General features: G+C 45.0%; 1 protein-coding gene across 2 annotated transcripts; it reads left to right on the forward strand.

Moving 5' to 3' along the window:
• The first annotated feature begins 299 nt into the window (after positions 1-299).
• PRSS23 (serine protease 23) lies at positions 300-21,045 on the forward strand. Of its 2 annotated transcripts, none has more exons than XM_045815556.2 (2): positions 300-445; positions 16,961-21,045. In XM_045815556.2, the coding sequence occupies exon 2, from the start codon at positions 16,974-16,976 to the stop codon at positions 18,108-18,110; it is 1,137 nt and encodes a 378-aa protein (XP_045671512.2). In that variant the 5' UTR covers positions 300-445; positions 16,961-16,973; the 3' UTR covers positions 18,111-21,045. The 2 variants fall into 2 exon arrangements, with proteins under 2 accessions (XP_045671512.2, XP_045671511.2); XM_045815555.2 differs by lacking the exon at positions 300-445 and adding an exon at positions 9,568-9,724.
• The last annotated feature ends 3,951 nt before the right edge of the window (positions 21,046-24,996 follow it).

The raw sequence follows: 24,996 nt of genomic DNA on the forward strand, positions 1-24,996 counted from the left end.
GTAAAGAGACAGAGCATCTGTCTGTCCCAGGAAATGCCAGAGGACCCGAGCTCAGGTCTGCGAGGAGAGTGTGAGGTTCAGGGGCCTGGTGACTGCAGTCCCTTACTATAGCGTCACTTCCCGTCTTGATTTTTCAGGGACAGGGATGATAATGTGAACAACTACTTACAGATGCCGAGGGATCTAGGGGCTCAGTGTTCTTCTCACTCATTTCAGTCTGCCGGAAACCCGGATAAAAAGTCACTCCTCCTTGAAGGAAGTCCCTACCTGCAGCTGCTGGTGTCAGTACAGCAATCTTGTCCCAGAGTGACCTTCATTGCTCTGTCAGTGACAGGCTCACCAGCGCTGTCACCCCCGATCTTGCACTTCCTCCAAGAGCACGCAGGAGCTGCAGCAGAGGGCCCCTGTGCGGCCTCTGGCTCCGACATCCACTGCCTTCGTGCGGGTAAGCTCCCCACCCCACCCCACCCCAGGCTCCTATGAAAGGGCTTTCTCTGGACTCGGCCTCCCTGGGTCCGGCAGAGAGCTAGCCATTCACGGCATTCTGCGGGCTTTGAAGTGAAAAGAACAAGGGCGATCATTCTTGTGGTTTCCCTAATCTGTGTACCAAGGGCAGCAGGAGCCAGGTGAGCCTGTGTTTGAAATAACACAGGTTACTGATCTGAAAGAACAGGAAACAAATTGCTATATAGACACAAACCCTCCTGCTTTACCCTCGGACTGGCCATCTAGACTTTGCTCTCAAAATATGAGAAGTCACTGCCATTCCCAGGCATGGCTGTGGGGTGCTGGTCCTGGGGAGCTGGCTTGATTTTTAGTAACTCTCTTTTCTGCCGAGGGGAAGGGAAACCGGAGGCCTAAGGCTGTCTAAGAAGTGCCAAACAATCTGCCAAACACTAAGTCTCAAATTTAGCTCTTTGTTGTCTTTTTTCAAGGTCAGATTAGCTGATGATGTCAGTCAGAACTGCCTAACTAGCTTCCCTCTTGTCTCCATTCAAAAGGGCTCCATAGGGTTGTTTGAGTAAATAATTATAATAATGCTAAGCAACTAACCTGACTAGAGAACCAGGCACCATACATGTTACTATTTTGATGCATTTCCTAATTTAATCCTCACTATGATCCTGTGAGGAAAGGACTGTCACTATTCTATTTTGCAAATGAGGAAACAGAGGCTTTCCCAGTGTGCCGGCTATTCTCTGCCTCCCCCCTGGCAATTCTACACCCTCCACTGCCCTGCTCTGAGCCTTGCCTGTGAGCTGACTTCGGCAGGCTCCAGAGATCAGAGGGGAGGAGGAGAAGTCAGGGTGTTTGTCTCACTCCATCCCTCCCCCATGTCAGATTCCTTGCAGTGGCTGAGACCTCCCTGGACCATGTAGCTCTGGCAGTAGGCCCCCTCCAAGATGTTCTCCTCTTGGGGCTACAGCATTTCCTCCTGTCCACCCCCCACCTGATCAGCAGTTATGGCTTCTCCCTATTGCTAGACCTTGAGTGCTCTCTGTCCTTGTTTCTTTCCTCAACCCTGTTCTCACCTCTACAAGTAGCTAACTTCATGATGTCTCTTCATTTGAACCAATCAAGGGCAACTTGTGTTCCTGTCAAGACTCCGACTGATACATCCAGCAAAAGGAGTGCAGACCAGAGATTCAAACCCAAAATATTCAGTAGTTGGGGAGAGGAAAGGTAAACGGATAGTTAAAGAAATAAAATTGGGATGCATGGATGGCTCAGTTGGTTGAGAGTCTCCCTTTGGCTCAGGTCATGATTCCAGGGTCCTGGGATCCCTGCTCAGAGAGTAGCCTGTTTCTCTCTCTCTCCTCCCTGCTTGTGCTATCTCTGTCTCTCTCTCTAATAAATAAATAAAATCTTTAAAAAAAATAAAATTAAAAGAGCCATAAAAAAGTTGTAGAAAGTGTTATGGAAAATCAAAGACCAACAAAAATACTTTATAGAAGATGAGCCATTGTGTTAGACTTTTAATAAATGGGTGGAATCGAGACAAGTGGATATGAAGAACAGAGTTTCAAATGCAAAAAAAGCACTGATGCAAAAAAGCACAAGCCACATTTTGAGAACAGAAGTGGTTTAGTACCAGAAATGGAGGAAGCTTATGGACAGTGTTTCTCAAAATGTCTCCTACAGAACTCTACTATTCCATGAATGTTCTACCATGTTGAAAAAAAGAGTCCACAGTCAAGTGGATAACTTTGATCTAACAGAGCTTAACCAGGTTTCTCTACTCGGGACTTCTCAGAGCATCTGAAAGGCCAATATGCATGTTCAACTTTTTTTTCATGGACAACCTATTTTAACATCTTCTAGAAGTGTGGGAGGAAATAGAGTTGGGGAAACACATATTGTCCAATTAAGATTCTACAATCCCATAGGAGTCCCCGGCAGACCAATTCAAAACGCACCATGGCAGCCAGAATTCAGAGCATATTCCAAAGTGTTCGCAGAAAGTCAATGGGAATGTTACAAATTGTGAGCAAATATACCTAGAACATCATCATGTAGCCATAAAATGATTGTGAAATGTAACAAGCAGCCCAAGTGGAAATTGAATTTGTTATCCTGATGTGCCCTGTAAGGTAAGAATGGTGGAAGGGCATTAAACAAAAATTCGAATTTATATACCTGGATTTAATGGTAAAATGGCACATACAGTGTGTCCTGCTATTAGTGATAGGCAAGCCAAATTATCTCAGACCTGATATTTTAAGCAGATTAGAATTTCACTTATTAATTCATTCAATAATTTGTTAATAAAAATCAGTTGAGTCTTTAATAGGAGCCAGGCTCTCTGCTAGACTATTGAGGAAAACCAGAAAGACTAGAAAGAAAACAAGACAGAGTTTCTGATGATAAGGAGCTCAGGACCACTTGAAGTTGAACTTGTAAATATGCACAGTCGACCCTTGAACAATGCCAGGGTAATGGGGGGCTGCATCACAGTACTGCACTGTATTTATTGAAAAAAAAAAAAAACCCTGCTTATAAGCGGATCTGCACAGTTCAAACCAGTGTTGTTTGAAGGTCAGCTGTTTAAAGTATGTCAATATGATTCTCTAAAAGCATAGAGGATGAACTTACATATCTAGCAATGAAGGATTTGGAAAACTTCAGAAAAGAATTGATATTTGAGTTTGAAGGACAAGTAAAATTTGCCAGAGGAAAAAAGAGAAAACTCTTTCAAGACACTGATCTTTAGTATCCGAACCCCATATTTAACCACATAAAACCCTGCTCCTTATAAGACAGAAAAGAGTAAATCCAGTATTTATGGATAAATATAAACATAAAAACAAAAGAATTCCTCCCTCCCCCCCAAATGCCTTTTAAAGTTACAGAGATTTGGGAGAAAATTTTATTACATGACTGTACAGAGAGTATCAGAAGATCATTAATGTCTATTTCGAGGCCAACGGCTCTGCTGCTTTCCTTGAATTAAAGGAAGAAAAACCCCTTTATTTTCAATTTTGTTCTTGCTCATGAGATCCAGTAGGCAAGTTAGAGGACATCAGAGAAGCCCAGGGCTGGCCTCTGGAGACTTTCTGAATTGGACCAGAGAAAATGAGAAACACATAGTTATTTCAAAATGTTTCTAATTTTTCAGTTTAGAATAGTGCCCACGGTTTACAGGAAATTGCTAGCGCCAAAGCCTGTTTTTCTTCTTGATAATTTTAAATTGCTATATTCTTTTAAGTAGGATTAGAGTAAAGCTCTTCTTTGCAGCACAGCATTTTTTTAAGGGCACCATGTGTACCAATGTGGCAATTTAACTCTACAACTACTTTATACATTAATCTTTTACACATTATACCTTCACATATTTGTATTCAGAGTGTGCTTATATTTCTAAACACTTAGAATGAGTAATCTAAACTTAACAAACACAGGAATTTTTAAAAAAGTTTTAAGTGTGATACAAATACATTTGTTTTATTAAATGCTAGTAGTGGTTCTTTTTGCTGGCTTTTCAAAAAACTATGGTTAATTACAGGAGTTTGTTGTGGTTTTATTTTTTTTACCATGTCAGATTTTAAATCCACCATCATAAGAAAAATCTGGTGTTGCCCTCAAAAACACTGACAAATATACAGACCTGATAATATCAGTGGTTCAATAGATGTTTGTGGAAAAAATAACTGATGGTACCACAGGGGAGCTTGGAAGAGGAGACCAAAAAATACAACCCTGGCTCCCATTTGAATCTCTAATTTTCCTAAATTCAGTTCTAAGAACTCTTTGTTGCTACAGACCAGAGTTATGACAGAAAGCCTTGAGAGTGGTTGAATAGGAGTCCCAAGATCATTTCTCCTTAGAAAGCCTGCATTAAACTTTTTAGCATTGATGCTATACCAATGTGGCTGATTGATTCATCCATTCATTCATTCAACAAATTTTAAAACATATATTGCGCATCCACAATAGTAGTAGTAGTTATTATAATAATAACAACAATACTAGGTAAGTTCAGTTTAGAATGTATTTTGTGCTGAGCCCTGTACCATGCGCTTTGTACTGATTGACTCCTTACAATAGTCCTAAATTAGCCCCAGAGCAGAGACGAGAAAAATGAGGCACAGAAAGTCATATACTTGTCCATGATCACCCAGAGACTAAACGAATTCTAAACTGGATCCAGAGTTCCACATTCTTTGCTACACTGGAATCCCATGGTAGGGGTGCCCGACAGATCACATCATTCCTCCTAAAGCATGACAGCATCGTGGACTCAAAGGCTGCCAAAGCAGGTGATCTAGGCTCTCTTTATACAGATGAGAAATAAGGCTGGTAAGTGAGGTGATTTACCCAAGGTCACATAGACAGGTTTAGAATATCCCCCCAACCTGCACCCACCCCCCCACCAATCTCCTGTGTCATGTCTCATTTCAACTCTACAAGGAGCTAGAAAGCCCCACTTAACTGAGTAAACTTCTAGATCCATTATTATCGACCACAGAAGAAGCCACATTATCACCAGAGAAACCACATGGAAATGATTTTTAAGTATGTAAATGTATCTCCTTAGAAATAATCCTCATTGATAACTTTCAAACTGATTTAAATTGTTGAAGCTGCATACGGATCTTAGACTCATGGAAAATTAGCCCTAAAAACTGCACTTTGCAGTTTAAATTTAGAGTTGGCGTTGGGTCTCTCACCTACCTGCTACCCTGTTTCCAGTCATCTTTCAGTCCCATCTTGTCTGCTGCTCTAAGGCCATTTAACAGGACATTACTTAGTGACTGCACAATTGGAACAAAAGGAAGGTAGAATCGAAAGGATGTTTAGAGCTGGAGTGACATCAGCAGCTGATTCAACCTTCTTATTGTCAGCTCCAGAACAGGCAGGTCGGGGAAGCAACACAACACAATGAGAAAAGAGTGGACCAGTTCACCGGAGACCAGAATTCTTACTAGCAGATACCCTATATCGCCAAGCTTCAGTTCCTCCTACCGAGAAAGTGTGTCTGTGATTGGGGGCTAATGTAATGCCTAACTATAAACTGATGAAGCTCAGGCATTGTTGGAAAAGAATTTATCTGACTGCCATGAAGAATCTTGATTCTCTTGCAGAAGACCTTGACTTTCTTTGAGATCAATTTACTACCACAGAAGTCAGTATGGCCAGGGTTTATTAATAGGGATGTAAACAGAAAGAGAAAGAAAAAAGGTGATTCTACCAAAAACAAAGCATAATGCTGGCAATTAGAAATGTGCTTCAGTTTTCCAAACATGTTATTTTAAATACCCCAAAGTTTATCCCTAAAGGTTGACATGACTTTGACTGATTTTTTACAGCAAGAATTAAAACTTTCTAAAAGACTTTTTAAAAACTGATGAGTGAAAAAGTTGATGAAAGAGTGGGACAGATTGGGCAGAAGTCACAGCTGCGTTACTCAGTAATGTAACACTGGTTATCTTACTCAACCACTCCGGACCTTAGTTTCCTCATCGGCAAAATGGGGATAATCCTCATCTCTGTTTTTCTTTCTTTCTTTCTTTTTTTTTTTGTTTGTTTGTTTGTCTTGAAGATTACATACAATAAAGTGTATTTCACACTTGGCACATAGTACACATTCAATAAACGATAGCTCTAATTTTTACAATCCAGTGCTAGTTCTGCCCCCTTCATTCACCCACTGATTTGCTCACTTACTCAACGGAGAAACTCAGTGAGATAAAGTTTATTAAAGCCTTGATCGGATCTTCATCTTTTGAGCTCCACCTCAAACTCCATCATTTCTTGGAAGCCAGAGTGGGAATTAACGATTTCTCTTCCATGTTCTCTAGCTGGAGCCTGATCCAGTCTGTATCTCACTTGCTCCTGTATTGGATTTTTTTCGTTGTTTATATCCATAGCACACATTCCTTGAGATGAGGGAGATCTGCTCCCTCTCTCACAATCATCTTATATAGCGTGCATGCGCACTCAGGAAACGTGGGGGCCTTGCCCTGAATGCATTTTTAACCACTGAATTGCTATGCACATGAAAAGTATTTGAGAATTATGATCATGGATTTGAACTGAGTTCTTAAGTAGCAGTGAGGGTTTTGGTTTTTCTGGTTTTGTTTTTGTTTTGGGGGCTGGAGAGTGGGGCAAATACATAAAGAAAAATACCTAGGCTCAGCAGGAGGACATCTGCTATTTGCACAGAACATTTCTCTTGGAGGTCAAGGTACCCTAAAGATCTGGTGTTGCTCGTGTTCCTGTGGCAATTGCCGTGATAACCTGAGAGCCACATAGTATCCTCTCATTTCACTCTTGACAGCCTCAGGAAACAAAAGGAGTGGGTGGTGCTTGTTTAAGCCTTGAGTTCCCGGGGATCATCTGTAGTTAGAGCTGCTTTGGGTAGGGAGCATCAGACCCGAGACTAGCTGTGGGAGTGGTGATAGGGAAGGGATGTGCTGCTAGGACCTTCCATGCCTCAGTTTCTCTCTCTGAAAATGTTGGGAGTAATTATCTTATTTTCCACCATCCTATCTCCCCAAATTGATTACAATGTAATTTTTTAAACTGTCAGGACAAAGGAGCCATGAATGTCAGCGTCGGTGGAGCTCCTGCTGAAAGAGCCAGCTCCAAAGCAGAGCTAAGGCATGTTCTTTTCATATAACAGATGTAACAGTGGCTAATATTTATTAAGGACTTACTCCATGTCAGGCAGTGTGCTAAGCATTTTATGTGTATTAATTCATTCAATTCTCAATACAACCATATGAGGCAGTCTCCATTCTACAGAGGAAGAAATGGATGCACAGAAAGTTTAAGCCAAAAGCTACACAGCTAATACATAAGTGACAGAGCCCAGAGTAGTACTCACATAGTTGAATGCCTCTGGTGCACTCTTAATTATGTTGCTGTACTGTCTTCCTGTGGCCCTTTCATTTGATGCCTACCACCATGGTTTGCATGTAACAGGTGCTCAATAAATATTTGTTGAAATGGGGTAAAGCTAATGAAACTCAAGCATGGTTGAGAAGTCTCTCCCTTCTTCCTCTCCTTCCAATTCCAACTCCAGCTCCTCTATTAAGTAAGGGATTTGGCTTTTAATGCTGTTTTTCCAATTGGGAGGTACGGACCCTTGGAGATCCATAATTAACTTTTTTCATAGTTTTCATATAAAATGAATACAATGTGTTTGTTGGGATCATTGGGATAGCCAGCTAATACCAAGTACTGCCTTGTGATTTCATTGTCTATGTGGGCTGCGCCTTGGTGCCACGAGTTATAATTTTACCCCTTATGCTATTAGGAAAGGAATAGCACAGGGGCACCTGGGTGGCGCAGTCGGTTAAGCCTTTGGCTCAGGTCATGATCCCAGGGTCCTGTTGGCTCCCTGCTCAGCAGGGAGTCTGCTTCTCCCTCTCCCTCTGCCCCCCCAACTCGTGTTCTTGCTTGCTCTGCTCTCTCTCTCAAATGAATAAAAAATCTTTAAAAAAAGGAAGAGCACAAAGTTAACCTCTAAATGGTGTATTAGAGTCAGGTGAAAGCCAAATATTGTAATAACAAAGGGTGTAAGCAAAGGTGTGGTTGCTGGGACAGAGGAAAGATGTGAGAAAATTGTGTCAATACAGGGCACTTGACACCCAATGAGAGGGGGAGAGCCACACTGAACTCAATCGTACCCATTATCTGGGCAGTCAGTACCACATGATGCCAGTAGTAGTTGAGTAAACATTACTAATTTAATGCTCCTGTTCTGGGAAGGGACTTTTATATTTAATTTATAAATTTGTTTTGGCTTTACTCCAGAATTGTTCATAAGCTGTAACAGAAATTTATATCTGATTTAATGTTTATATATAGTAATGTAACATTATAAAAGAAACTAATTTAAGCCAATACTGAGAAGGTTTGAGAAAATTCTGCCCTTAAAAGAGTGGAGGATATCAGTTTCTCTCACATTGAGAAACACTACACAATAGCACACGTTGGGGCTTCCCTGTTTAAAATCGATTGCAAACACAAACACATCAGGTGTATCATTAACACCCTGGTGTGAAATAGCGTGTTAGACCCTCCCTTTCTGGGGGTGGGCTTTGATGAGAGAACGGACAGCTAAGGGGCCCGACAGAGAAAATGTGGCCTCCGTGCACTGGGGCAGGTCATTAACCCTCTAAACTTACCTGTAAAACAGTGGTTAGGTGCAACTTCTTCACCGCAGCGGTTATGTGTAAAGCTGGTTCACAGAAGGGACTCAGTAAATCGTCATCTCTATTAAATATTGACGTACTGGGGAGAGAAGAGGAAAGCTCTAGCACTAGATTCTTGAATGGCGCAGTCACCGGCCTGGCTAGGTGGAGACCCGGAACTGTGGGTTCCTAGGAATGAACTCAAGGAAAGCAGGCCCGCTGGGCGAGGAGGTGGCTCCACCAGCTGGTGTCCCTATAGAAAGCTGAGGCGGTGGGCTCAGCAGCCCATCCGCCACTCCGAGGCCGCCAAGGCCTGCAGTGCTCCGGGCCCCACGCATCCCGCGTGTGCGGAAAGCGATGCAAAGCATTGGCGGTCCTGCCACCCGAACGCAGGTGTGCACCTGAGGAGGCACCTGAGAAACTGGGTGAAGCGGGAAGGACCTCAGTCATCCCCTAAAAACTCAAATGCACGTATTTTTCGCAACTCTTCAATTTGCCGAGGGGTTCCTCATGCCCCAGGTGTAGCCGGCGTCCCCAGTTCTAGGCTGGGATTGGCAACCCTGGGGAGCACCCCGTCTTCGGGAGCAGGCAGCTCAGTGCAAGCGGCGAAGGCCCGAGACTCGCTGGAAAGGCTGCGTCCGAGCCCCGGGGGTGCGCGGTGCCGGAAGGGTGAAGGCGCACGGCTCCGGGGCCGGACGGGCCCTCCGCGAGACCGGCGCGGACTGGCGCCGAGAGGCCGGGGCCCACCTGCGCCGACCGCACGGCGGCGGAATCCCGGGTCTGGCGGCTCCGGCTCGGGCCGGAGGCTGGCGGCGAGGGGCGGAGGCGGGCGCGCGGGCCGGGTGCGGGGGTGGGGGGTGAGAGGCGGGCGCGGCCGCGCGGCTTCCCCGAGGCCGGAGGCGGGGCTGGCGGGCCTCGGGAAGCGCGGGGGGCGGACCCGCTCGCTGCCGGCGCTGGTCGCCCGCCCGCCAGCTCGCACTCGGTCGCGCCGCGGGGCAGGCATGGGAGTCGCACGCGCCCTTCCGGCGCCCACACCTGTTGGAGCGGCGCAGTGAGCTGCGGCCCGGGCGGGCTGCTCGGCGCGGGTGAGTGCGGGCGCGGGCTGGGGACACCGCCGAACGCGCGGGGAGCGCGGCGCCGAGAGCAGCGGGACAAAGGGCCGGTGCGCGCGGCGTTGGGTGACTGCGGGCTGCGGGGGGCACTCGGAACTTCGCCGGGCCGCCCTCAGGGCTGGAGAGCTGGGACCCGCGGCCTGAAGGAGCTCCGCGGAGACTCAGGGGCTGCGGGGCGCTTGCATTCACTCAGTGTCACCGTGCAGCGGATGGGAAAGACGGGTTTCAAAGTGCTATCTTGGATGTCGGGTGGGAGTAGAGAAAGAGCCGGCCCTGGGCAAACTCTCCTCCAGCTGGGCGATGACAACACCCCCATCTGCTCCGCACCCCTTATTTTCCTTGGGTTTTGCATATGTGTATTCCAACATGATGTGAACATTAATTTTTAACTCTGGGCACGTGATTGTGAACACATCTTAGCCAGCAAGGAAAGTGCAGCGAACACAGTTTGGGAGTAGGCTCTTTTCTCCGGAGCCTTAATTGATGACCCTGCGCTTCCTTATAAACTGCGAACTATCACCGTCGTTGGAAGCAAATATTTCTTCTTCGGCCTGTGGACGTTCTTCACGAGTTCTTCAAACTTTTAAATAAAAGTTTGAAAAGTTAAAAAATTGTTTTGGAAGAGGAGGGAGAGGAATTATTTCAGTGAAGGAAAACCACCATCCCCTTCCAGAATACAAATTAGGGCTGTTTTCCAACATCTCATGAAAAAGCAGCTGGTAAAAATCCGGTGTGTTTTACTGCCCTTTGGGCGACACTCGTGAGACTTCAGAAAGAGAAACAGCCCCTGGCTGGTGGAAAGGTCCAGGTTGTTCAGAATCGGTGTTGGGATGGGCTGGCTTCGCTCAGCTCCCAAAACTGAACTTAAGGAGTCCCTCGTGTGTGCTCCTCAGGAGCAGATAGGCCAATGCCAGAGTCATCTGCATGTCACCATTCGGGAAGGGGTTGAGTTTATAGTTTGAAGTCAGCTGTGGCCAAAGCCTATTAATGTGAGGATATTTATTACTTGTTTCAGGATCCTCCTTGTGCATAAGAGCATTTAAAATAGGCCTTAGGATCGTGTCTCTCAAGAAGCCTGGCAGGAGTGAATTGGAGGTGGAGGAGAAGAGGGAAGGAATTTAGGAGAAATGCTACAAAAGCCATTACGTTTACTTGTGAAAGTTTGATCATATGCACACGTTCCGCATTTGAATAAATTGTTTCGCTTGTGTTCTTCCCGCATAAATAGTCAGGAGATAACTTGTCATGCTTTCCTGTACCTGAGCTGGAAAGGAAGCATTCTTCCAGGTAACTAATATGCATTTTCGTAACACCGACACCTTATTCAGGTAGATGGTGAATATGGGTGCGCTTTTCTGTCTGTAGACCCATTAGTGAGTCTGAGAAGATTACTGGCCCCAGTCTTCAGTGTTTAATAGGCTCAGGTTCTCCCACATAGTTCTTCTCGTAGATCCGTAGATCCGTTAGGATTCAGTCCACCAGGCATTATTCATGCATAACTCCCACTGGCTCTGGGGAATTCCTTCCTCCTGGTCTCACCATTGACAGTTTGATACACTCTGTTCTTATTCTGCCGCTGGGTTTGTCCCAAGCTCATTAGGGTAGTTCATTTTGCCTAAACAGAAGAAGTTAAACTTCGTTTGACCACAAGATTATGTTTAGGGTGGCCGGGCTTGTAGATGCCCTGTGTTTCTTTCCTGTCTGGGCTGTAATTCTTAAATCATTATGTGATTGGATCTGTTTTCCTTTAACAGGTTCTGTGACTCAGGAAAATGAGAGCAAGCCTGGCTGCAGAGGGTTCATAGGGCTTTGTTCATTTTTAGGTATTTGCTTTAGGAATTAGCATGGTTTCACTGTTCAGTATTCCTGGGCACAGACTCCATGGAAAACCCTTTGTTAGCCTTCCAGATGATGTCCAAAACTTTTATCTCTACAGACTTGCCCACTGTTTGTTTCGACATTACTGTTTGTAGTGGTTGCAGGAATTCATCTGTTGTACAATAGAGAATGTATGTCCTGAGGATTAGATTTTTTTTCTCCCAGCCCTCGTTTGCTAGAGGAGTTCATTCTCCCAAACACTCGCCCCCTGGAGGAGAGCTGTGTTGTTGCAGTGTTGAAGACTAAGGGGCAGAACTGGGGCAGAGAAGTTTCAGTGCCCAGCCTCCAAGCAGATGGTGGTGGTTTATACGTTTCTGATAATTTGCACAGTCCCTTCACCATTAGAGGATTAGTGGATTTGTGAAGTAGCAGCATCCTCATTACGTATAAATATTTTTAGACTGTGGACAGCAGGAGAGTGGCTCGTATTGAGTGATGGAGCCCGGAATGTGTAACTCTTGTGAGTCAGATATACAGAGTTGGAAAAGAAATAGTTTCTGTATTACTAAGCATGGTGAAAAAATACTTGCTTACCTTAATTTTCGTTCTGCGTGGTCATCCAGGTGAATCGATACATGAGAATACTTGGTTGAGAACTTTATAAGATAATTATGTATGTGAGGAATCTTTATCCAGTAAAGGCTTTTTCCTAGAAATGAAATGGTATGGACCTGAATTTTCTTCATCTGGATTTAGGTATAATGAGGATAAGATTCGGAAGATAAGATTTGGAAATCTTCATTCTTTTTTTTTTTTTTCAAAGGTGTGCATATTTCAGACAGTTCTATAAGGATGAGGTGATTCATTTGTGAGGGCAAGAGAGAATTTCAAGTTAATGGACTCCATTAGTTACCTTTTCCAACAATGAGATTGTGAATGTTGCTGTTATATCTGTTTCCATCCTAGAATGTTTGTTTAAGTAAACTTAAATGGGCATAGTGCAGGCTTGCTTAGAGTTTATAAAAATGGAAACAGTAATTGTCTCCTGGGAAATTATTCAGGAAATTATCATCAGGTGAGTTGAGAAATTAATGCAAAGCCACCAACCTAATTTTAAAGCATCACGGTTATCACTGGGCGTCTTATTAATGGGAAAGGAGTCAAGGTAGGGTGTGAATGCCTTGGGAAAGGGCCTTGGTGGGTGAGATTTCCCCCCTCACCCTTTTCTGAGAGCTGGCACACCCAACCATCGTTCTACTCCGTTCTTGAAAGTCGCCCTCTGCTGGAGGCCTTTGTTTCCTTGGCAAAAACTCAGGAGGGCCATCTTGTCTCCCAGATAGGCAAGAGATAAGCAAGATAAACTTTCCTTTTCCGCTTGGCCTCCGGCCTCCTTAATTCTGTGAGTGTAGGCTCCAGATAGTAAATGGGGTGCAGACCCTGTTCATGCACAACATAGTGCTTGCCCTGGACTTTTGTGACCCTGGGAAATTACAAAATTAGAGAATCCTCGGCCTGAAAAGACCAGCACTAAAAAGACTAAAGAGTTCAGGTTGCTATTCAGAATAGTTTCTAAACTACCCTTAACACACATTTGGTAAAGGGGTGAGCAGTTTATGAAGTCTGTAACCTTAATACAGACGTCAGCTTAAGCTCATTTGGGAGCCTGAGAACAGACAACCTTATCTCCCAATTTACAGTCTGTTAAAAACCATTACATTGCACACCACAAACTAATATAATTATATTTCAATACAATTTTTTAAATAATAATAAAAAACTTAATCAGTTTGGAATAATTTGACCTGCATTAGTCTGCATTAATTTCTAAATCTGAATTAAAGTCTTTTTAATGCAGTTTTATAGCTTTCAGAGTTACAAAGAAAATTTAATCAAGATATAAAAACAGCAGAACAAGATCTTACCACAAGTTAATGAGTTCAGTTTAAGCAATAATGAGTTCAGTTTAAGCAATGTTTCAGACTAATAGAAGTTCGTGTTTCTGAGGTATCCAAAATGTTTATTCCTAAAGGATTAAACCTTTACCGTACCCTGTTGGTTTAACAGTCCTTTACCTATTGGTAGCTGACTTCTTCACTGGCTAAATGATCAGAATTTAAGTTGTAAGGACTCTGAATTAGTAATATTGTTGAATGAATATTAGATATCAATTAAATAATATTATATCTAGAACATTGATATTCCTTAGAGGATATTAATATCGTAATAATAATCTACAGTAGACTCTTTAGATTCTCTACCAGCATCCTCTGATTTGTAAATGATGCCACAGATTCTTGGCACAGTCGTTTGTCATCTCTCTGAGGAACAAACTTGATCCTGTATGTTGGGAGGCTGGAGTGAAGCGTGACCAGTGAGAGAGCCTAGCTGACAGCCCAGCCCTCATGCCCACAAAAAGACTTGTCTCCATTTCTCCAGACCCACTAACTCTCAGGAACTGATACCAAAACATATTTTGAAAGACAGACATTAAAAAAAAAAAAATCCGTAACCTCACTGTGAGATGAGACGTGCTTCAAGGACTTTGAAAATATGTTTTAAATAGGTTTGCTGTAGAGGCAAAACACTTGGAAAAGTGAGATTAGAGTGAATTTTGCCTACAAGGAGGTTAATTCATTAAGACCCAATTCCTAGTTAAATATTTCAGACTCTTTCCTGCCATTCTCTTCCCTGACACCTTTGCCAATGGACTATTTCAGTGTTTCGATAAAGAGAGATGCCACTGGAGGAATTCTGCTACAGTAGATAATTCAGGCTCTGCACTCCCAGCATCCAATTCGCATATCAGTTTCTGATTCGAGATTTGAAGATGCGTGCTCTAGATGATGACCATGTGAGCATGCGCCAACTGCCCTGTTCTTCATGCACATTGGAAGGATTACCTACAATTTGCAATAATTCATAGCATAATACCATCTCCTCTCCTCCTCTCTCTCCCCTAAGAATCACATTTTGAGAACAGGAATACTTGGCAGCTTGGACCTCTGGCTCCTGTGTTTTCTTTCTTAGATAAGCTAAGGGAGGAGGAGAAGACGTGTAGGGGTCCAAGACGCAGCCCTGTGGGAGACACAGGATTCCTCCTAGTACATATCACACTTGGCAGGGATTCTGGTGTGAGGGGCATTTAGTTGCCCAGACAGCAACTTACGTAGAGAAGAATGCTGTCCAGGACCTAGATATTTTTAAGGACTCGGTCCTGAGCCAGGAGATGGGAATAATGAGACACAGAGCCATCTCCTGAAGTTTCCTGAAGGGCTGTCCTCACCACACCTAGCCCACCCCTGAAGTCCCCACTGGGGAGGAGGGCTTTACCAGCATTAGCATCCCCTCCCTCATCCACTTAGAGCCTTTAGTCATGATAGTGCCCACCCTCCCCCCAACAAGCTCACGCAAACACATGCATGCACATACACACATACCCCATGGTTTCAGGGGTTTAGAGAAACCACTACATGTATTACTCCTCACAGAAGGGCCCAGTGACTCGTCCTGTTTGAAAAATGGGAAAGAAGCAATTTCAAAGAATCAGCAAGTCCCAAGGAATTACCTCTTCCAGGAGCTCCTTCCTTTTTTATCCCATCCCTGTTTTCTCTGACAGAAGTGGAATTAGAAAGAAAGAGTCAAGCAAGAAGATCCCAGAAAGGGGGGTGGAGGCGGGGGCAGGCAAGCACACTTCTTAGTAATATTGTGTGTGGATATTGGGAATGTGAGTGGCATGCTCAGCTGGACTAGATCAGATCAATGGGATTTTCCGGTTTTATGTAAAAGAAAGCAGAAGGCACCCCGAAGTTGCCGGCAGGTCTGTACTCTCCAGAGGAAGAGAATGAGAACAAGGAGATGGTTTCTCCCTGACTCCTGCTAGGTTCCAAAGCCTGAGAGACCTAACCCCTCCCTGTCCTCCTTTCGGGAGCACTCCACCCAAACAGATTACTCCACCTGCTACGTCAGCTTCTCCTGGACAGAAGATCCACAGCCAGTCAGAGCCAACCGGTGCTTGAATGTTTATGAAAGTACTTCCCAATCTCGTTTTTCATTGCTGTTTTTCTTGTGGGATGATTGATCCAGCTCTTCTAACATACATTTCAGGAGAAAATCCAAACTTCTTCAGTTAGTGTACACAGCCTTGTGTAATACGGCTCTTGCCCACTGCCTCCACCACCTGCTCTCTTCCACCCTTGCTGAGCTAAGTACAGTTTCTGAAATGACTTGCACGGTTGCATGTCTCCGTGTCCTTGCATACTACTGTCCCCTCTCTCGAAGTGTCCCCTTCACTCTGTCTTAGGTTATCTAACTTCTCCTCACCTTTACCACCCACCTCAAGCATCACCTCCCCTGCAAGGGCTCCCCTGTTCTTGTTACTCCCCGCACCTGGATTTCATGCCCTTTCCCTGAGCCACCCCATCATCCACATACATCGCTGTCATTAGCACTCAGCATGCATCGTTCCAAAAACGTGGTCTTTGTAGCCACGCTAATCATTCACTCACTCTCCGATGAATACAGGTACTCATTCAGTAAATCCATTCAATAAATCTTTGTGGAGCGCTAGCATGGGGCCAAATTCAAGGCGTTCAGATGGCCCAGGAGCATAGATACAAAGGCCTGAAAAGGAACCAGCAGGAAAGCTCCCAGTGTCATACCTGATGCTGCATTAGAGCTTTGGATCTCTGACAGAGATCCTGTTAGCATACCACAAATCCAAAGGGAGAAGGAGTATCTTGTCCGTTAGAGGCCTGACGACTCTGGAACTAAATTCATAATAGTTAAAGCTGTTTTAAATTCAAAAGAAAAGGGGGTCTTATGCCCTCTGTGGAGTCACTCTGCATTTAGAAGCAACAGGAGCCCCAGTGAGTGTGATGCTGTGGAGATGTCCCTCCTCGAGGCCTTGGGTCCTCAGTCAGCTGTGTAATTTAAATTTACAGGAGCAAGTAGCTCTGAAGATTTTCCAAGCACAGGCCATACTGAGAATGAGCAAAAAGAAGGAAAGAAGGGCAGGTGGACCAGGGAGGTAGGAGAGGACAAAAGTTCAGAACCAAGCACAAAGAAGGCCGGAAATTACACAGAACCCGGGGGTGCTGGAGCAGCTCCTCTGGAGATGACCGTTTGCACTCCGCCTTGCACTGGGCCATCATTAGGGGCATCTTAAACATAGAAGGGAATGAACACCCCATTTCATTTTGAGCATGGAAAAGTTCCCAGGTCAAGCCTTGTATTTTAAGTGAGACCATTATCTTGGGATTCCTCTCCACACCCTGATTCCTGAGGAGGGTTCACAGACTTAGAAACAATGACAGGCATGCTGCCGGCCTGTTTCCTCAGCCAGCCAGTGCTCAGCCCCTTGCCCTCCTGACCTGCTTATCTTTGTTCCTACAGAGTGGTGCTCAGCATGGCGGGGATTCCAGGGCTCCTCTTCCTTCTCCTCCTCCTCCTCCTCTGTGCTGTCGGGCACGTGAGCCCCTATGGTGCCCACTGGAAACCCACTTGGCCTGCTTACCACCTCCCTGTGGTCTTGCCCCAGTCCACCCTCAACCTAGGCAAGCCAGACTTTGGGGCCGAAGCCAAATTGGAAGTGTCCTCCTCGTGTGGACCCCAGTGTCATAAGGGAACTCCACTGCCCACTTACGAAGAGGCCAAGCAGTACCTGTCTTATGAAACGCTCTATGCCAATGGCAGCCGCACGGAGACGCAGGTGGGCATTTATGTCCTCAGCAGTGGCAGGGGACAAGAGTCTTCCGGAAAGTCTCGGAGGAAGCGGCAGATTTATGGCTACGACAGCAGATTCAGCATTTTTGGGAAGGACTTCTTGCTCAACTACCCCTTCTCAACATCAGTGAAGTTATCTACAGGCTGCACGGGCACCCTGGTGGCAGAGAAGCATGTTCTCACGGCTGCCCATTGCATCCATGATGGGAAAACCTATGTGAAAGGAACCCAGAAACTTCGAGTGGGCTTCCTGAAGCCCAAGTTTAAAGATGGTGGTCGAGGGGCCAACAGCTCCAGCTCCGGCGTGCCAGAGAAGATGAAGTTTCAGTGGATCCGGGTGAAGCGCACCCATGTGCCCAAGGGTTGGATCAAAGGCAATGCCAACGACATTGGTATGGATTATGACTACGCCCTCCTAGAACTCAAAAAACCCCACAAAAGAAAGTTCATGAAGATTGGGGTAAGCCCTCCCGCCAAGCAGCTACCAGGAGGCAGAATCCACTTCTCTGGTTACGACAATGACCGACCAGGCGACTTGGTGTACCGCTTCTGTGATGTCAAAGATGAGACCTATGACCTGCTCTACCAGCAGTGTGATGCCCAGCCCGGAGCCAGCGGCTCCGGGGTCTACGTCAGGATGTGGAAGCGGCAGCAGCAGAAGTGGGAGCGGAAAATTATTGGCATCTTTTCGGGGCACCAGTGGGTAGACATGAATGGTTCTCCACAGGATTTCAACGTGGCTGTTAGAATCACCCCTCTCAAATATGCCCAGATCTGCTATTGGATTAAAGGAAACTACCTGGATTGTAGGGAGGGGTGACGCAGTGTTCCTTCCTGGTGGCACTTGATGGTCTTTATGTACTTATTTTAGGAGAGGCCAGATGTTGTCATTGGTGTGTGTGTGTGTGTGTGTGATGTGTCATGATATCTTTTACGTAATTTTTTAAAATTGCAAGATGCCTGGCTTTATTATTTGAAAACTGGTTTGTGTATCATATATCGTTTAAGGAGTTTAAAGGCATACTTTTGCATAGAAGTCAAAAAAACACAATACTGATGTTTGGGATGATAGGGAATATTTAGCAAGTAAGTTAATCTTTCACTTTTTGAGAACTTTGTTTTTATTTCATCTGAACTTGTTTCAAAGGTTTATATTAAATATGTGGCATATGGAAGATATAAATTCTTAAATCCTTATGTGTGTATATATGTGTATTTTCTCCTGAGATTCATCTTGGGTTTTTTGTTTTGTTTTTAATGCCTAATCATTAATGTTTCCAGATGGCAGTGTTCCCCACCGCATACAACTCTTAGGAACCTTCACGATACTTCTTAGACAGGCAGGTGTAATATGCTGGACTTGGAGGTGTTTTCACGGTAGTCCTTGATGAGTAAAAGGATTTGTTGTCTATATTGGTACACATGTTAAACTATATCTTACAGTAAGTCAGTATTCTGACTTAATTGCAGTTTTGAAATAGTTTCTTTCCCAAAGACTATTGTTCTACTTTTGGGGAAGACCCCGACCTACGGCCCTGTCAGCTTTGTGACACACCAGAGTGGGCAAGATTATTTATGCCCATCCTTCCACTTAACAGGATTTTACTCACGTTTCTTGAACTTGCTCTTTTCCAGAAGACGGTGATCAGGGCCTAATTAGAACAGGCTGTATCACTTCCCAGCTAACAGTTGTGGTCCCACTAAAAACAATCATTTCATTTTACCCCTGGAGTATAGCACATCTCATGTTTTATCGTTTGGATGGACTGATTTCAAATGAATTAAATTCCAGAGAACGATGGATACATTGCTTGGCGGATATCACAACAGAAGAAGCACTTGTTTGGAGCCTGGCACGGTCATACAACCTAATCAAAATTATTCTATGGAGTTTTCAGGGTGCTTTCAGGGAGCGATGGACTTGTGCAATTCGGAAACTTCTCTCTTTTACTTATTTTACAGTAAAAATATTTGGACGGTGCTTTAAGAAAAACCAAGAGGACTTTTTTCCCCCCCACTGGCTTTAAAAGGGCCTCTTTTACTGGGATACTTGAGGCTACAGACACATATAATCAAGTAGAGTGGTAAAAATGGAAATCGGGAGAATGCAAAGTGGATCAGAATTACCACTCCAGTAAACGTCTTTATGAATGTTTTATCAATCTGATAATCACAGTTTATAAAGAAAAGAATGTGACTTAATGTATGTTTTCATTTTATGCCTCTTCGCCTGAGCGCGTCTTCCTCAATGTATCAGTGGGGGAAGAAAAAAGAGCAAATGAATTACAGGGCAGACGTCTGCTGGGCTTGTACCTTAGGTAATATCAGCCTGAATTGTAACTCTCTTCGAGGACATTCAGATATGGCATTGAAGCTTAAACTTTCTCCGGGTGGCTTTTGGCTTATGTGTCATGAGTTTTTCAGAAGAATAATCCTGATAAGACACACAAGAAATGTACAGCCACAGTGCTTTCTTCAGATCATGTAAGAAATACTACGCATAGGGGCGCCTGGGTGGCGCAGTCGTTCGGCGTCTGCCTTCGGCTCAGGGCGTGATCACGGCGTTCTGGGATCGAGCCCCACATCAGGCTCCTCTGCTATGAGCCTGCTTCTTCCTCTCCCACTCCTCCTGCTTGTGTTCCCTCTCTCGCTGGCTGTCTCTCTCTGTCAACTAAATAAATAAAATCTTAAAAAAAGAAAGAAAGAAAGAAAGAAAGAAAGAAAGAAAGAAAGAAAGAAAGAAAGAAAGAAAGAAATACTATGCATAGCAAAGAGATGTAAGGCCGCCAGGATTCTTCTGAGTTCCAGCACAGTTTGCTTTGAAATCTAGCAGGAATCTAGCGTGAGGAAGAAGAGAGGTCTGCATCCCTGTGTTTGGTATTTGGGGGGTTTTCTTTTTGCTCTTGCTTGATGCAAAAAAATTTCAATAAACACCTAGACAGGACTGATTTTAAAAAAAAAATAGATGCTCCTTTTATGAAGCACCTGATTTCTTGATTTTAATTTTTTGCAAAGTTGAAACTTCCCTCCGCAAAGGTAGGCAACAGCACAAAGTCAAAATAATATCAATGTTTAGTTCACAAATAGGCATCATTTACTCAAGAATAATACCCACATGGGGCGCCTGGGTGGCTCAGTCGTTAAGTGTCTGCCTTCGGCTCAGGGCGTGATCCCAGAGTCCTGGGATCGAGCCCCACATCAGGCTCCTCCACTGGGAGCCTGCTTATTCCTCTCCCACTCCCCCTGCTTGTGTTCCCTCTCTCGCTGGCTGTCTCTCTCTCTGTCAAATAAATAAATAAAATCTTTAAAAAAAAAAGAATAATACCCACATGGTATGTATGACAGAACTCATAGATGGTAAAATAACTCAACATGTCCATCTCTTCAGTGGTAATAAAAGATAGCATGTATTAAATTGTCGTGGAATTTGAAATTTAAAAAAAGAACAGACTCATGAGATTAAAATAATTAGTGTTTTACATGTATTAGTTATACATCATAAGGATATATTCCTAGTAAGGCTAGTAGAACAACATTCCTCAAATGTGTGCCATAAACACTCATCCCTCCAGATTTTCTACGAAGAACAAAAAGGGCACCATCATCGAGGAGGAGGGAGATGCCTCCCGTACTGCCTTTCCTCCTCACGGACTCACTTGCCTGTTTGCACTTTGAAAGCTCTAAGAAGTCCTGTAGTAAAGAGACATGGTAATGTTTTGAAATCTGCACTTCAATAAAGATCTTTGATCACTGAACCCTTGTTTTCTCATATAATGCCTATGAGCTATTTAGTGTTCTAATAAATACATTTGGGGGATCCCTGTAGCAGCCCTTGGTCAAGGCGATCGTGCAGAAAGTATGATGAGCCCCTGGTGGCATCAGGTGTTGGTGCCTTTGGGGTGTAACCAGAATGCGGGATCCAGATTCAGAAAGGTTCAGAGGGTAAAATGGGAGAGAATAAACTTGCAAATCATTTGTCGCTGAGAGAAAGTTGTGGCAGGATCTGGGACATTTTTTCCCCGTACACTTTATTCAGAATTTTGAATTTAGAAAGGAGCTAATCCAAGAAAAATGGGGAAATAGGGCTAAGGAGATAAAGAAATATGAGCCAGTCAGTAGCTCATATTTTTTTCATTACTTTTTTTGGACTAAAAATGGATTTAAAACAACTGGGGAGCACGTTGGAGCATCGAGACCATGCTGTTTTCTTTGTGTGACCCCATGTCCCTGCTCAGTACAAGGGCAAGCCCCCAGGGACACCCGGGTCAGTATTTAAGGTAGTGATCTCTCTCTAACACCTACCAGAGTCTCTGGTCCAGAGCTTGTCAAGGACGACAAGCCGCACTGGAATAAACACCTGTTCTGTCGACCACATGCTACTGAAGGGTAGACAGCCACCCTGGGGGCCCCGGGGTTCTGACGGCGATCCTCGGCACGTCCTCTCAGGGGCTGGTCGCAGTCTGGGCCAGGGAGGCTGGTAGATGGTCGCTGCACTGGCCTGGCTCTCCTTGCTTTGTCTGAGTTCTTCTTTTTGTGCCTTTTCATCCAGAATGGAGTTCTTTTGAGTGAATGGGAAGTCTGTGAATAACGAGGTCAGGACAGCAGGCACATACCAGGTATGTCCCAGGAAATCCAGCATGTCTGTTCAACCCTAGCTGGTCAGCCCTTGGAAGCACCATCTGGAGTGCAGACCAACAACCATGCTTGGTAACCTCACAGCAATGGCAGGGCTGCAGCCTCCTGCCATCTCATCTCTGGGCTCTCCTGTGGTTCCTACCACATGCCTTCTTTGCCTGGAGCAGCATTCTGAGGGCTTCCAGTGGGGGAAGGGCACTTAAAAATCCTTTTGATGGGGTGGCATCTACAGCAGATAGGTGGTAAACATGGACCATTTCTAGGAGATAACATATCTGGGTTTAGTCTGCTCTTAGCCCAGAGAAAGAAAGAAACCAGCTTCCAGGATTAGAATAAATAAGGCTAAGAGCTGGGACAGCAGACAGCTGTGGGAACATGATGGCCTTGGAGTTGGGCAAACTGATTCCATAGTTGCCTGGTTCCTTTTGGTGACTAAGTCTCAATGCAGTTTAATTTAAAACTTAAAACCCTCCTATCTGATTCAAAGATCCTCTCTCTTCTAGGTCCAGCTCCTCCAGTGGGCTGGAGTGGAGCAGAGGAAGAGGGAAAGGGCAAATGTCTGTGTCCTCTCCTCAGTGATTACTGCTTCTCAGGTAACACCAGCTCTTCCATCCTCCTTAGAACATACCTCTGGTGATAAAACCGTCTGCCTCCTGCTGTTGGGATACACTTACCTGGCAGACAGCCCCCTCCAGTGGTGAACCAGCAAAATACCCCAAGCCCAGGCTTGTTACACATAAGCTGCTTATTGAAGATTGGAGTGTGGGGAGAGAATGCTCCAGGCTGAGGGAGCTAAAGTGTGAGGGCCCCTAGCAGGATCAAATTTGGTCTGTTCAAGAGGTGAAATGAGTGAAGGGGATAAAAAAAGTACAAACTGCCAGCTATAAAATAAGTAAATCATGGGAATGTAATTACAGCGTGGTGACTATGATTAAAAATACTGTATTGCATATTTGAAAGTTGCCGAGAGAGTAGATCTTAGAAGTTCTCATCACAGGAAAAAAAATTGTTATCACTATGTGTGGTGGCAGACATTAACTAGATTCGTGGTGATCATATCACAACAAATACAAATATACAATTATTATGTTGTCTACCTGAAACTAGTAGAATATTATATATATTTATATGTATATCACTCATAATTAGAAAAAGAAAAAAAGAATGATACTTGGGTTTGAGGCCTGAGCATCCAGGTAGAGCCCACGCACCATCTGCTGAGATGGGGAGAACTGGGGAAGGGACTAGGTTTGGGATCAGGGGAATGAAAATCGAGAATTTTTGTGTTGGTCATGTTAGATTTGAAAGAACAGACACCCAAGTGGAGGGGCACCTGGGTGGCTCTGTCGGTTAAGCGTCTGACTCTTGATTTGGGCTCAGGTCATGATCTCAGGGTTGTGTAATCAAGCCTTGCGTTGGGGCTTCACGCTCAGTGGGGAGTCTGCTTCTTCCCTTCTCCCTCTGCCCCTCCCACCGTGTTCTCTCAAATAAATAAATAAATCTGTAAAAAAGAAAAGAAAAGAAAAGAAAGAATAGACCCCCAAGTGGAGATGTCAGTTAAGCACTCCATTGCTCAGTAAGGATCTCCACATGTGGAGTTCAGCAGAAGGATCTTGAATCAGCATGTGGAATTTAAAACCACAGGGGGAGATAACATCCCCAGGGGAGAGAATGGGAGGATGAGGCTTGAGAAGAGGACTGAGGACAGAATCCTGGTCCACCAATGTTTAGAAGTAGGGTTCATGGAGGAGGAAGAGGAGGCTGGGAAGAAGCAGCCCATGAGGTCAGAGGAAAACCACGAAAATGTGGTCTCACAGAAGCCAAGAGAAAAAAAGTCTGAAGTCGAGTGGGTGAGGAGAGAGGGCAAAGGGCCAGGTTGCGTTTAGAAATGTCCCTCTGGCTGCCGCAGGCAAGGCAGCGGGCTGGAGGGCAGCCGACCTGGGAGGGGCCACGTGGTCCTCCACGCAGAGCGTGGCCTTGTGCATGTCTGGGCTCCCCACTGCTGGGGCACAGGCTGTGCTTCGTCAGAGCCTGGCATGACTGATGAACGGAACCCTCCCAGGGAGCCCTGGGACAGTTCTGCCCGTAGGAGGTGCGAGGATCCAGGGTCACACCCTGCCTGGGCTAAGGGAGGCCCAGGGGCGGCTGTCCCCTCCTGCCCAGCCTGGTGTTTTCTGAGGGCGGAGAGTGCAAGATGACTCTTCAGTGTGGTATGTGTGTGTGTGTGTGTGTGTGTGTATCAAGTGTGTAAAAATACCAAGTGTCTCTTAGTCTTGATTTATCACCGCCCCTTGTCTTCAGACTTTAAAAGGACTCGGGCAGGGGCCCCTGACTGGCTCAGTCAGTAGAGCATGTGACTCTTGATCTTGGAGTCGTGAGTTCGAGCCCCATGTTGAGTGGAGACGACAAAAAAAAAAAAAAGAGAGACGCATTCTCTTCCATAAACAGCCAGGACAGTTGTGAGAAGCGTCGAGTTCCAATCCAGTGAAGCAGGACTGAAGTGTTTGCACTGGAGAGAAAGAGGAGAGCTCGGAAAATGAAATAAACAGAGCGAGTGGCTGGGCCTGGAGCTGCAGCCGTGGGAACAGTGGCCCGGCTCCGGGGAGTTGTCTCTTCTCTGGCCATCTTCTCTAAAAGCCCCACCCTCCCCAGCCTCTGCCTCTGATGGCCTTTCTTTCCTTCCCCACTTCATTGTCTCTGCTGAGCACGAACCACTATCTCACATGCTCTGCTATGTTTATTTCTCTTCTTTGTCCTTCTCTGTCCCTAGAATGTAATTTCGTGAAATCAGGGATTTGTGGCTGACTTCCCCCCACACTTAGACCAGTGCCTGCACACAGGGTCTCCACACACATGTTTTTCAAATGAATGACTGAACGAGCAAACCCAGTAGCTTTATATAACCTGGAATGCCCTGACTTGGGATTACGTGGGTGTGGATATTCTTTGCATCCACATATATTCCAGAACAAAACTGGTGACGTCTTGCACGTGTTCTGTTCTAACGTGTATTACTTTGCTGTTATTTATGTGTTTGTCTCTCCTATGAAACTTAAGTCTTATAAAAGCAG

The sequence above is a fragment of the Ursus americanus genome, chromosome 16 (assembly GCF_024610735.1).
Source record: "Ursus americanus isolate L20-20 chromosome 16, mUrsAme1.1.p, whole genome shotgun sequence".
Taxonomy (NCBI): Eukaryota; Metazoa; Chordata; class Mammalia; order Carnivora; family Ursidae; genus Ursus; species Ursus americanus.